This window comes from Taurulus bubalis (genome assembly GCF_910589615.1).
Source record: "Taurulus bubalis genome assembly, chromosome: 12".
Taxonomy (NCBI): Eukaryota; Metazoa; Chordata; class Actinopteri; order Perciformes; family Cottidae; genus Taurulus; species Taurulus bubalis.
Window position 1 is genome coordinate 18,334,475 of NC_136600.1, and position 14,642 is coordinate 18,349,116.

A 14,642-nucleotide genomic window follows, 5' to 3' on the forward strand; every position below is an offset into this window, starting at 1 on the left:
ATAACTTCAACCTTTTTCCATCAAAACAACAGCTTTTACAATCAAAAACTAAAAGGTTTGAAGTATCCGACTTGTACGGCTCTTTAGTTACCTGACCTCAAACACAACAAACATCTGAGAAACATTGTAACATCAAGCGATCACAGTGCATCTCTGATCTTAAAGAGCACTTAGATAAAGTGGATTCTGAAATTCTACCAAAAAAACCCCAAACTTTTTCTTTCACCCCACTGTAACATCTGCGTGGTCATGTATTTGTATATACCCGATGTATATATTGCACCATCCATCTACAGAAACTAGAAACTGACCATGCAAGATAACCTAAAATCCTGTTTGTATAAAGATGAAGAAAAACAAATTAAAAAAACTAATTTAAACGATATACAGGACAGTTGATACTCTCCAGGATGTGATTGCATGGCCAGCTACTTATGAACATTTTTATCAGAAGTGAAGATAAAGTAGAAATACACAAGGAATAACTGAAGTATTGTACTTCTTGGAGGTTCTGACATCAGTAATTCGATAAAAAAGAAATAATGAGATTGATCATTGGGGCGCTCTGGCATATGCCATGCTATTGGTAACCACAGCAACAATATATGGATGGATGAACGGCTGAGGGTGTACAGTAGTTTAAATTTGACTCGGAAAGGGGCCTGGTCGGAGGCTTTAGGAGCGAAAGCCTCAAATGTTGGACAGTGAATGATTGGTTAGTCAATGATCAGAGTAAGTTGGCATTGGTGTTCTTTTGTCCAGTGAAAGCTGTGCTGACTAGTTTACTCGTGACATCCATTTAGGGCGAGTGCAATTATCATAAATCAAGATGCCTGCTGAAAGCGCTCCATTGCATCTGCTTGCTGTTCTAAAAGCAGCTGCTTGTATTTCGATGGAGCGGAACGTATGGAGCAGAAACAATAAGGACTACATGACTGAGGATGTTAACTTAAATTAATCAGTTACAAACACTGCTGCAATGGTGGGTCATTTAGGTTGAATGCCAATTAGCAGCACTTGTCAGCCACTTGAGTTCTCATGGCAACATTTGAAAACAGCCATTTAAAGAGGCCAAGTCACTTGGATCCAAACTGCACTTGGAATAGTCAAAACAAATGCAACACTAGTTTATATATCAAAAAGAACAGAGACAAAATAAATGACAGGATATGCCAAACACTGCAATGACAAAAGAAAGTGACATTAAACCTTGAAACAAACTGAAGGGTATAAACTGTATACAGGAAGAAAAAAAAACTAAGTAATTGTTTTGCAAACTAATGCGACCCAGATTTGTAGTAGTATTTACCATGGTTATTTCCTGACTTCAAACCAATTCCTTCTTCGTGTAGAGTTTACATTATTCTGTGCAGCCGTTGGATCTCTCCACAGCTCCGTCGGTCTCCTGGGACCCCACTCGTCCTTCAGGCTTTACCCTTGCAAGCTTCCTCTTCTATTATGTCTCTTTCCATTACTCTTCCTCCACAGCCTTAAACCATGTTCATCAGAAGATACACTTCTGGCTGCTGCCTACGCATCGTTTGATTGTCTTTTTTCCAATCTGCCCTTGCTTTGTGCTTTTCTTCTCCCCACATTTATATCACCCACTTGATAATGCACTCTGCACCGTTCTATGCGTCCTCTTGCTTCAACTCCACTGCTCCTCCGTTTCTACTGCTGCCGTATCTCTCATTTGCTCCATTGTTCCCGTTTCCCTCCCCTGACTCAAAGCTCTTCTCTTCCAGCGGCTTGCCGATCCAGGCGCCGTAGCCGTGGCCGCTGAGAGCTCGGAAGAAATGTTGCTTGGCTAGCTGGAAGGACATGGCCAACATCTTGGCCTGGGAGTAGCAGGGCAGTGCGAGGAGGTCAGTGCGGCCACTAAGCTGGCACACAGAGCGGAACAGACAGAACAGGTTGGACTTGGACACTCTGGACACACAGAGTTTGTTCCTAGAGGAAAGACATCAGAGGGCTGTTTAGGAGGACTGTTCATAGAACAACGCATGACAACAGTTCCTCTGATCATGCAGTGTTTCTTATTTAGCTTACTTATCTGCCAGCTGCTCACTCTTCTAGGCAATTTAATTCAAATGTAATGAAGCTTGTGGTTACTTGACAGTTTTTACTAAGCACTTTAGTTTATCCAAAATAATGCTGCCAATGGTGGTGAAGTGTTTACGCAGAGTTTACCACATTATTTCTTAAGGATGAGCACTTATTACACAAATACAATTTTAACAACCGATTTTGATTTCTTCTAAATAATTCTTCTGGACTCCAATAATGTCTCTTGTTATGGTGTTTGATCAATGTCACGATGATCAACAACAAAATCACATTTGTGGAAAGCATTTAAGAGACATAGGGAGCTACTGTGTAAAACCCAATATTTGCTTGAGCAAAGAATTTACTTGAATCTGTTGTATGTTAATGAAGTGATTGTTAACCGCTAGAGAAGGACAACTAAAACACTGAAGAGGGCAACAGGCTTTACAAACAATGGAAAAGCTATTAATACACAATGTATGTTGCTATCAAGAGAGAATTTTGTTTTGATATATACCCATACTCATCCAGTTTGCCCTTGGTCCCGTCCAGCACTTCGACACTTTGCTGGTCTGGAAAGCTCCAGTTCACACTGGACTCCTTGGTCTTGCCTGTGTGCCGTGTGGAGTCATACACACTCACCCTGCCCACCTACAGTCCAACCAGGTGATGGGGAGAAGGGATGGGAAGGAAGAAAGAAAGTTGTTGTTGGTCAATCTATAATTAAGCCCTAAGTGCGAGTCAGCAATTCCAAACAGAGCGTGTCAAAATGTATGTCTATTGCATGTGTCAGTGTGACGGCTGCGTCAATTAAAAACAGTGTATTCAACCAAGAAATTGTTCAAAAACAGTGTTTCAACTGCATTTCTCAGGCATTTTGCCCAGCGATATGAGAGTGACCTACCTGCTTCTTCTTAATTGATAGATGAGCCAAATTAATAAATGATGAGCAATGAAGTAACAGTTAAATAGGCGTGTTGGCAGCTCAATTAATAATATTTTGGAGAATGACCTCAATAGTCCCGATTCATTTTCCCATTTGACATTGCCAAGAACTTGTGCAGTTACCTCTGGGTGATTTAGCTTGAAGGGAGGAGGGAGACCTTCGGTGAACCCTTCGCCGTCTCTGGCCAGCCGACAGCAAACGGCACGTGTGAGGTGACCGTGGCTGTACAGGTAGCCTGACGGATCAGAACAACAAAGACACGGAGAACAGAAACTTGAGACGAGACGCAATGTAAGAGTGGCAACTCATCCAATTTCACTCCCGTTAAAATTAATATATTGAAAACAACAGTATGTTTTACCAAGCGTGATTGACTTCAGGTAGATTGGATGCACGAAATGGGTGAGCAGTGCTCCCTGCAGACCCAGCACGTTCCAGCGCAGGATCTTATCGCTGCAGCTCATGGTTCGCAGCCTCTCACCGCGCTGGATGCCGTCCCACGTGGGCACAATGGCACTCGACTCCACTGGGATGGTGCCCTCACCTGGCACAAGCACCAACACACACATAGACAAAAGGTCACCGGTGTTGCCTACAAACTTAAAGAATTGGCTTCCAAGCACTTCACTAATATATATTTGCAAAGACAGATGTGTGTCCACTTCATCTCTCACCGTTCTCCACTTTGGTGCGGAGCTTTCCCTGCTTAGCATTCTCAAACAGAGGCTGATGGCCCTCGTCTTCATCTCCTGCCTCACTGCATGACTTGTCAAACAGAGCACCATCCCCACAAGGTGCCGTGCTTTGGATAAAAGAGAAAGACAAGACATACGGTATTAATATTACAGTCTAAAAGAGGAGGGAGACCTCATTGATGCATCTGAGTGGTGGACCTGACGATATTGGCAGGAGAGCATGGGGGCGGGGTTTGAACAAGGAGAAAGAGAACATCAGACACCCACCTGATGTAGAGGTGAAAGGTGATGTCAGATTTGATTTGCAGTTTGTCATTGTCCACTGCTTCAAATATACTGTCGTCTGCACCATCATAGTGCTTGATCAGCTCAATGTATAGAAACCTGAAAAGAAAAGAAACGGCAAATCAGACTTATAGATAATATCGGAGTATAAGAGCGGAGTATTTTTCACAATAGGGAGAGAAATATTGATGAAAAAGCAAGATCTGTTTCTACCGAACAAATCCCCTTCTGGAGATGATTTCAGCGTGGCAATCATTAACCGTGTCCCCTTTAAGGCTCAGCTCCTCCCCTTTAACACAGCGATTTCCTGACAGGGAGAAAACAAACAAGAGAGGTACATTCAATGTCAAAGTTCACAACAATGCAACACCTCTTGGTTCTGCAGTGAACTAGTTCTGTTTTAGCTTATTGAAAGTGTATGCCTCAGATTACAGAAATCTATAAAATGTACTCGCATCATGAAAAAAAAAAAGCAGTGAAAAAGTAATTTGTACGTTGCAACACATTGCTTATACACTCCATTATTACCAACTCCCTTTGCATGTATGCTTAGGTAATGTATATACCAGTTCCCAGGCTGACAACAGTCCCCAGGCCCTCCCCCCTCCTCATGATGACGGTGGCCAGAATCTTGCGTCCCAGAAGGCTGTGCTGGATACGTGTGGTCAGGGCGTTGAAACGCTGGTGACTCAACATTGCTATCTGGTCATGCAAAGTGCTGCCACTCACTGGAAGCTAGAGAAAGGGATGTATATAGGACAGGACAGGCAAAATAGAAAGGAAATGAGGATTATTCAATATTCGGTAGGTCTGAAACTTATTTGACTGTGCAATCCAGTGATACATCTGAATAACTAACATAGCAAATCATTAAAGCTTTTTCAAACATATTTTTGGCTGCCAGAGTATGTGGTAGAAAAAAAAAACATGTGCAGCCAGAGAATGTGTAATGTTTTTTGGCTGTTGATACAAATTCACCACCTCCTATAGCTGCTATTGAGCTTAGGCCTTCCAGTCAGGAGAACCAATTTGCTTACTGTGAAACAACAAGTGTGTGGAGTTATTGGCTCCGGGTGTAGTTTACTCCAAGTATGCATATGTTGTTATTTTGTCAGTGATTTGCTCAAGTGAGGGGGGTGAAAATGACATGCAGGTGTTGATTGTAATTCCATTATGTCCTGCCTTATCCCCATGTTGAGCCAGAGAAGGCTTATGCTTCATGATAGAGAATGTGAACCACTGTAAAGTCCGTACCTCAGCTGGGATAAGCTCCCCAGTGCGGGCTGCTCTCTCAGCCTCTCCAATCAGAACCCGTAGAGCTGCATCTGCTGCTTCTTGTTTCCCCTGCTTCTTGTTGGACGCACACACTGGAGGGAACCAGCGTCCGCCCAGCTTGGCCTGGTAGGTGAACCTGAGGAGGGGCAAAGAGAAAGGTAATTGGATAATCATGGTTTCCACAAAGATCCATTGAAGCATTTTCTTAGCATGTTAAGCGTTGCTAGAACAATTCCAAAATGGAAGTATTATACATTAGGTTTTCTCAGGTCAACAAAGGACATTATTTTCAGAGTACATGATAGCCAGGACAGTAAGAAATTCCTTTTATCCAGTATGTAAATTTTAATTGCGTTTGTTTCACACATACTTCGGCTCATGCGGTGGTCCAGACTGGCCCACTAGTCGAATCTCAGCAGCAAAGCCCCGGGCTCTAGCATACTCCAGAAGACCTGACACTGCATTGTTGTTCAAGTGGTTAATGAGATCTCCAACCCCTGCCTCGTGTGCTGCTCGCAACTCATCTGCAGTCAGGGGTGGCAAAGAGGGACAAGTAGTCCCAGTACCATCACTATCACTGGAAGAGCCCAAGGGCAACTGAGGCTGGAAAAGAGAGAAGGGAGAGGAAAACAAAAGTGATGTGAACAGAATTGAGAAAACAGAGCAGAACCAAGTGACAGAGATGACAAAAATCATTTCTTTCAGCCTGAGTGATCTGGTGCTTTTTAAAGTAATTCCAGCCGTTCTGGGGATATGCAAAGACCTTCTCTTTTGTCCCAAATGCACCACTTAAGTTATTCTTTGCTTTTCACTTTCTCACCTTGTTGAGCTGCAGTCTCCCATCAGCCATTAATTCTTTAACGGCCTCCTCTGCTGCCAGCTGGCGGGCTGCCTTCTTGCTTGGAGCTGAGGCCTCTGTAAACAAGCTCTCTCCAACCTTTACCCTGTACATGAACCTGAACACAAAGCGGAGAGGGTTAAGAATGGTGGAAAGAGAGAAAGATTCTTTTCATCTGAGATCATAGATTATGTCACATGTGCCTGACTTTTCACCCTATATAAAATCAGAAGACGCAACAGAGTAGAGCCTATGGCGTAACAGTGTTCAAGACGGATGCATGCAGAGTTTTTAGAAAGTGACTAGTGGAACACAAAAGTATTTACTGCATCTACCAGCCGACTGCCTGAAGGACAATAAACAGAAAGAGTTGAAAAGAGTGACAAGACAGAGATGGTATTGTGTCTTTGTCAGCTGACTACAGTACTGAGAAAAGATTCAACAGGATCAGCTGATCAACTGCTTCCCTGCGGGGGAACATCATTCAAAAAGGGACAGATTCAGAGGGGGAGTACCTTGGGTCATGTGGTGGGCCTGCCTGCCCAGTGATGATGAACTCGATGGGATTCCCGCTCCGCTGGCTGTACTCCATCAGGACAGACACCGGATTCTTCCCACCAGGCAGGGAGCGGGACAGCGGCTGGCAAGGTCCCTCCACTGTACCCATGCCTTCCTCACTAGTAGTCCCAAAAATCCCTGCTGCGCCTTCAGCTTGCCCCTAGTGGCCAGTGGAGGAGAAAAATATACTTAAATTATGAATGTACCGTTTGGTGGTTGCAGTTTAAAAAAAAAAAATCTCTTGAAACTAACTTTTTAAAGCACAGATGCAAAATAATAATGAACAAAAGTGATGGCCTCTACAACTTCTTAAACTTGACTGATGTATATTGACTGTATAAAGTTTCTGCTCTGATGCAATAAATGTAGTGCGCTCTACTCGCATGCTACAATGTGCCTGACCCATCCCAGGTGTTTAAAGCAGGATTTGTCTGTCTTTAGGTAGATGATGGTGGCTAATTTGAGAATGTTCAAACAACAACTTACACTAGCATCTGGGAGTTCATCCAACACTTGGTCCGCACTGACAGTTGTTCCCTCGTCTGCCGTACTCGGCCCTGCCTGAATCTCTCCGATGAGAATGCGCAGGGTGGCAGCAGCGGCATCCTTTTTTGCAACTTTCTTACTGGAAGCTTCTGCGACAGGAAACAGCCTTCTGTTGAGCATCACCTGCATACGAAATCTGACAGAGGAAAACAAATAAACACACAAATGAGACACATTGATCTGCCAATACATGATTAATTGAGCTGCTACAATTTTCCAAGACTACTGTATTGCAAGTGTTATTGTGTTACAACCAATGTAATTTTCATTCTTAATTGGCAGCATCATACGTCTTCATTACGGCAACAGATTTATTTCTCAGGCTTTGAATCGATAGCTTTGTCACTAGGTGTTCAGAAAGTAACAAACATGTGGAGGGAATAACAAAAAAACTATGCATACACTATAATAAAAAAGTACAACACCCTAAATGTGTAAAGTTGATAAATTGAAGGATGCACTGATCCACTTCGTTCTTGCCTAATACCTAAACTAAGAGCATCTCCTGATGCAGATTACTACTCTGATGTCAACTTTAAATTTGAGAAAAACATATCATTGAAACTAATTGGTCAATTAAATATAAATAATAAAGATATTATTGTGGCACTGAAAATGCAGTATGTTGCCCGTCGTGACTTAATTAATGTAACATTGACACATAATGACATTGACAAAGACAATGTATTTAATGTGGATTCACCTGATCCACTTTGTAAGGTCAGAATTGGCCCTGGTGCATCTCTAGCTAAGTTTGAAAATTACAGCATGAATACACAGACAAAGATCACAGATTAATTGACTTTACACAACTAAAACTTGAAAGTAACAAACAGAATAGATTAAGAGACTAACCGAGGGTCGTGAGAGGGTCCTGACTGGTCGAGGAGCTGGAACTCACAGTTATGGCCCAGATACTGGGCATACTCCATGAGGCCACTGACGGGGTTCTTCAGCCTCACCTCCTGTAATTTGGCCCACAGGTTCTGGGGAGGTGGAGCAGCCAGTGACACAGCTACAGTTCCCACAGAGTTGACCTTATCTGCTGCCATTTTCCCAGCATCTGTCTCTCTGCGAATGGCGTTGAGGAATTCTGGGATGTCGTCATTAGCCCACTGTCCTTCGTTGTTCTCTTCATCTTTACACAAGGTGATGGAGGGGGGCTGGAATGAGGACTGGGACTTAAAAGAGAAAAGCAGAGATAAAGTGTTAATAAAATTAGTGTAGAAGTCAAACTCTGGTAACTTCATTTAAATTAATCTAGTAAAAATAAACTCCTTTCTCTTTAAGCAGTAGTGCATAAAGTAGCATTAGGACTGAAAACAGCAATGAAGTGTATTTCTAAAATATATACTATTCCTATAATCGCTGTATAGAGGCTGTGCTTTATTATCTGTGGAAAATATTTTTGATTACCTTGAAATTGTTGGCAGACATTTAAAGTGAACTATCAAATAGATTCCATTTTGTCATTTCCAGTTATGTTTTGAGACAAAAGCACATTCCTGTAAATTTATTTTCATATGAATGGTATCATCTTAATAACATTTAATGAATACAAAATTAAAAGCACAGAGATTTTACTTACCACCTCACTACGACTTTGCTCTGGCATCCAACCTTCTGGGAGTGGCAGTGGCTCGAGGCCTGGCATTGTTGGTAATGGTGACGACAGAAAGACAGACTCTCCTCTTTTCTGATCTCTACTGGGTTCCGGGATCTGATCCCCCACAGCACGGCTGCTCTTTGAGGCTTTAAGGCTCCTTTCCATCCTCTCTCTGCGGTGGGTGGAGAGCTCCCAGGTGGGCGGTTTATCGAGACTATTCTTAACGACTTCACCTTGCTTCTCCAGCGAGTAGAGGGTGGGATTGACCTGCTTGGTACCCCTAAGACCTAGATTTTTGGCTATGACAAGAGCCGTTGCCTCCCTTGAAGTCAGCAGGTACTGCAGAACTAGCTCCTTCTGTTCTGACATTGTGGGAAGTGCCAGATCAGGTGAGCTAGAAGTGATGGGATGTTGTTTCTCCTGGTACTGACCTTTTGCTGGTGACTGAGACTCTCCAGATGACTCTGAAGAGGCGCAGTAAGAAGAACTGGATTCTGTGTCAGAGTCCTCTTCTTTGCTTTGTCCCCTGTTTTCAGCTGTTTCCGTTTTTAGCTCAACCTTGGCTTCAGGTTCTGGAGGGTGTCCTGAGCTGACACACAAACTGGAAGGTGGACTTTGTACTTTAGAGTTTTGATCTTCCTCACCTCTGACAGGTTCTCTGCAAAGACTCCACTCAGGAGGGAGGAGTCCTTGCTTGGAGGCTTTCTGGGAGCGTTCCAACAAGTAAAGAGCCTGGTTGATTATCTTTTTGGGAAGATGCAGTTTTTTGGCTAACAATTTTGCAGAGATACCATCACTTGGCCTCAAAGCAGCCAAAGCCCTCTGAACCTGGTCCTGGATGTCAGAAGTAAGATTGATGTCAACTTTAGTAGAGCGTGAGCGTGCCGAACTGCTGGAGGCTGAATGTCTGTCAAACCTTTCTTCTCCTCTGTTTGGCCTGTCTCGATGAAGGGACAAAGTCTGAAAGTTTTCACATACAGAATCTGTTGGCGTGTGCCACTGTCTGTTGGAGTATGGATTGTGGTTTGTACCATAAAACTGGTTTTGATTCAGGTGTCGCGGGCCTGTGTTGGCACGCGGGGCTACTGAGTATACAGAAGTCTGGTCCTGACTATTCCCCCATCTACCCCTTGGGCTGTTGTTGGGGTATGATGGGTATCTACTGGAGCCTGACTGGTGCTGGTACGAGGAACTAGGACGCCTGTCTGAGACCCCTCCTCCTCTCCCTCCACGTGGACTGGCGCTGAACTGTGGTGCCTCAGAGCTGTGTCCTCTGAGGAACTCTGCCTGTTGGTACTGAAAGGAATTGGGAGCAGGATTGGGACCGTGATTCTGATTATATGAGCAGTTAGGAGCCTCTGATTTAGGGTCTACTTTTCTGTGCTTTGGTATGGGTGGAGCGGAGTGGATGAGAGAAGGAGCTGGGGGCGGCTGTACGGGCACTACGGGACGGGCAGGACTGTTGTGGTAACTTGAATATGGGTTCTGCTGTGGGCCAGCTCTAGGGTAGAGTGAGGATGGGCCAGGTCTGAAGTAATTCTCGTTGGCCTGGGAGTCGGGTGGTGGATGCCTGTTGTAGTGTTCTTTGAGAGGCCCTCCTCTACCTCTGCTCATAGCGCAGGGGTTGACTGAAGGGGGCCGTACGGTTTGATGTGTAGCTTCCTTTATAAGTGTACGTCCTCTAGCACCAACAGCAGCGCCTGATGGAAAGTCCAGGCAGGCCAATAACAGCAGAGCACCTGAAATACAAACAAAGAACAATGTTAGGAGAATATAAATAAGAAATACATAACAGTAATATAATCTAGTCGAGTAAAAGTCAGCAGCAGAATGGAGGGCAAGAGAAAGTGTTGTTTAAGTCAATAACAAGTTTGGGCACCTGCTGGCAAATCTCCAACCTGCTCAAGTGTCCTTTGATAACTCGGTGAATCTATACCAGCCTCAAATATGTAATCCGAAAGTCTTGCCCCCATGAAATGCAGAATAAAATATAAAGTAGACATCTAAATAGCTGGGTCTTATGGTACGAAAAGATTATGTGCGGAAGATATGCTCTAACGTACACCTACACTGTCAATGTTGCTTTTTCCGATTACACCCTAGCCAGTCTACAAGAATACTGCAGGGTGACATATTGTCTCCCCCAGTCACACTGAAACCTAATCCCAGGGTAAAAGGATGGTGATTAATAATTCAGAACTTCTTGTGACCATTCTGTTTTATTTCTGGCCTTACAAATTATTGCTGTATCTGGATCCATAGCGGACAGGAAAAGTGAGACACTGATGCAGACAAAAAGGACAATTCCAAGGACATCGCTGCCTGTCAGTGACAAGCTGTGGACAGATGCAGTTGCTAGCTGACGTCCCGACCATAACAGAGAAGGTTTTGCAGAGCTAGATTTATATCTCCTACAAAAACACACATGAACAAATGTAATGAGTAGATCTCTACCGGCATAGTCCCAAATTCCAATATCCCTCTTTAGTACAACAAACATTGATTCAGCACTCAGCTTCAACACTCGATAATGTCTATAACAGTGAGACTGACAACAAGGAGACACCCAATACCGAGTCAGGTTTCAAACCCCCTGGCCCAGTCAGCATCACAGCTCTGTCACGTTGAGCTGAGCAAGTCTGAACACCGCCACATTAATAGAGAACACCATAGTGTTGGTTCATCACAGTAATGGGGACCGACAGGGCCGGCAGCCCAGGGGCCAAACCAGGCTGGAGCTGACTCATCTTGACCCTGATGCAAGGCAACAGTTGACAGCCAAAATAACAACTGTGTTTTTCAGAATCCAGTCTATTATGCTCCTAGCTGTTTGGATCCGGAGGAGACGCATGGGCTGGACAACGGATGAATCAACTTGTGTGCACACTTCATGCTGTCATGTCAAGGCACAGAGAAATACCCCCAATGCACCGTCTGATGTCCAAAGTGCCCGCTTCCTCCATCACTGAGACCTCTGTGTTCGCTGTCAACATAGCAGTGCAGAAATTAAACTTGGTAGTGGTCCGAATTGTGTGCACATGTGCGTGCATGCAACGTACCACATTTACTGGGACCACAAGGCCCAAGTGAGCCCTCGAGTATTTCAAATAAAAAAAGTGGCAACGGTGGAAAAAAAGTGGGAATTTGTAAAGTTGCTGCTCCTCTCACCTCCCCGTGATCAGAAGATTCAAACCGAGACCCGGAAAAACGATAGCAACTTTCAATACATAAATCAGAGTAAACACCGTTTACGCAGGGAATCGGTTGTAGGTTAGACAAAACATGTAAACATTATTTCTAAAACGGCAAAAACGTATTCCAAAGCGCATGGTCTTCCGTCTTGGATGAGCGAGGTCCTTTCTGTAGCTTCCACTTTGAAAACGCCAATGATGTCGCTCGCTTATAAAGCCTGTACGCAATTATTAATAACACATTGCTAACTATTGCAACACGAAAGTTGAGGGGTGGGGGGGCACCGCGACATGAACCGTGTAAAAGGAAACAGACACGAGGTAAGTTTCGATTTCATTTCTGACGACAAGTTAGGTTTCCCTTGTCGGTCACGTGACCCACATTCACAGATTTACCAACCAGGGCAGGCGAGCTTTATGCACAGACATGAATAAGTTTCTATTCCGTGTAAAAAGTCATAAACGTATAGCTCTTCTGTGGCGGTCGTTTCATAACAAAGAGGTCGCTCTGTGGTCCATCTCAACACCAATCAATGTGCCTGTGTTACTGTCGCGCTACAAGGACATCCTCTCTGTAAAGCATGCCGTCTACAGAGAGGACACAGACGTCACGTGATCAGATCAGATTCTCACATCAAATATAAAACGGGGAGAGAGAGAGAGAGAGAGTGACGGAGACAGTAATGCAATAGATTTGGGGAGATACAAATTTCACAGTGGGATGTTGTTACCGGATTGTGTTAGGATGGAAAAAACAACGCAAGTGTACTATGAAGTGAAGGTCACCATCAGAAACAAGTGTAGCTCTGATATGTACCTAAAATTGCAATATAGCCAATTTCCACACATGATCTAGTAACTAACAGATTAAAATGCAGCTCGACCTAAAAAGCACAACTCCATTAAAGCCAAACTTGATCATCAGTGTGATTTCCCATCATTTATAATTCAGTAAATGCGCCCAATCTCAGTATGATTATTAGCATATTAATAATACAAAAGTTAATATAATTAAATATATACATAACATTACAGTGAATATTACAAAATAATATGTTGTTATATAAAACAAACTTAGTTTGAAAGGATGTGTGTCTCAGTTACTACACAAACACCGAGAGAGAAAACAGGTGAGCCGCTAATTAATCATATTTATAGTATTCGCAGTATTACAAACTTGGTGTCTGTGGCGAAATACAATGTCTCCCAGTTGTTCTCCATCCAACTATGCACACAATTGTGAAAACGTGAAGCTCATGGATCAACAAAGCTCAAACTCAGGGCAGTTGTTTTCACTCGGAGACATTTCCCGCTCCCATTCCTCGTGTTAGTTAGATCTAGCAATCTGACCCTGTGGATACATTCATCAGTGTGGTTCTGTTATGGAAAAGAGACGGATACATTTATAAAAAAGGTACCACTATTGTGGGAGGACTAACGTTAATCACCAAGGGCAGCGGATGAAGCTCGAAAGCCATTTGCTATCATCCTTTATTTTATATTGGACGTGTTTTCAGAAGGAGCATGACGCGACGACGTAAGCAGCTACAGGTCGGACGTGTTGCTGGCATTTAAAACCAACGCGTCACGTGTGTTCGGACCGCTACCCCTCGGATTGGGATACGGTAAAACCATGGTAACGCTGTTAGCGGCAGCAGACTGCACGTCGTTGCTCTTCCAGCTAACGTGAGCTAGCCTGCTAGCTTATGACCAGCAGCGGTGCACTGCACCATTTCCAACTACCGCACATTGCCTGCTCACGAAACACATACAAACCACGCTTCACCAAAGCTATTAAAACAATTGAAAGAACCTCAACGGCTTCGCTTAATTACCTGAACTTGCAGTGTTTCGGCTCAGTGGCTCGTGTTGCTGTGCAGTACGTTAATGCGGTGGTGCGGCGATACCATGGACAAACAATCAAAGAACTGGTGCGCGAAAAAGTGATGATTATTGATTGCGACCGACACAGAGCTACGCGTCGCATGTGGATGACGTATCCACATCGGCAAGGTTCGAATATTTTGCAGCTGTGTCCTCTGAATGCTTTACTGTAACATTTAAGGTTGTATACTGTTACTGGGAGAAAATGCATTAAGTTTTCAACTTTCAACAATATGTCGCTCAAGCAAGGTTGTCTTCTCTGTATAGCCTGATTTGATTGGAACATGGGTGAAGTTTGCATTCATTTCCTTGGGGCCAGTAATTAGTTTGGGACCCCTCGGCAGGTATCCTTGAAAAGTTTTTGGATTCTGTCTAATACATTACTCTTGTGTAATAATACACCATTACCAAGAAGTGAAAAAAAAAACATTATTCACATCATTCCAAAGGACATACCTCAGGGGTCCTTCTCTAACAAACAATTGGGAACCTCCAGTTTGGGAAACAAACCTACTTGGTTAGTTTAGGAAAAGATCATGGTTTGAGTTAAAATACCTTGATTACAATGTGCTTGTTTGTGGCACGCTTTATGCATTAAAGGGGAAGAGGAATATGCTTATGACAAATTCTATCAGTCCATAATAAAAACAGAGAGCGAGACAGGGTCTATTCAGTTAAATTCTGACTATGCAGATCCTCTTTGGTAAAAGTCTAGGGATGTTTGTTCAATCACAATTAATGTGTTTATGATATCGATAGCTTTTAGTAGACC

At 43.5% G+C, this 14,642-nt stretch overlaps 1 protein-coding gene across 1 annotated transcript; it reads right to left on the reverse strand.

Moving 5' to 3' along the window:
• Positions 1–1,631: 1,631 nt before the first annotated feature.
• Positions 1,632–10,409, reverse strand: adar (adenosine deaminase RNA specific; the record flags this gene model as incomplete). The annotated part of the gene is made up of 15 exons (XM_079227663.1): positions 1,632–1,950; positions 2,570–2,697; positions 3,115–3,227; positions 3,354–3,536; positions 3,667–3,794; positions 3,955–4,071; positions 4,186–4,279; positions 4,539–4,707; positions 5,227–5,383; positions 5,618–5,850; positions 6,068–6,203; positions 6,601–6,803; positions 7,130–7,325; positions 8,045–8,352; positions 8,778–10,409. The coding sequence occupies 15 exons, from the start codon at positions 10,407–10,409 to the stop codon at positions 1,632–1,634; spliced, it is 4,116 nt and encodes a 1,371-aa protein (XP_079083789.1).
• Positions 10,410–14,642: the final 4,233 nt, after the last annotated feature.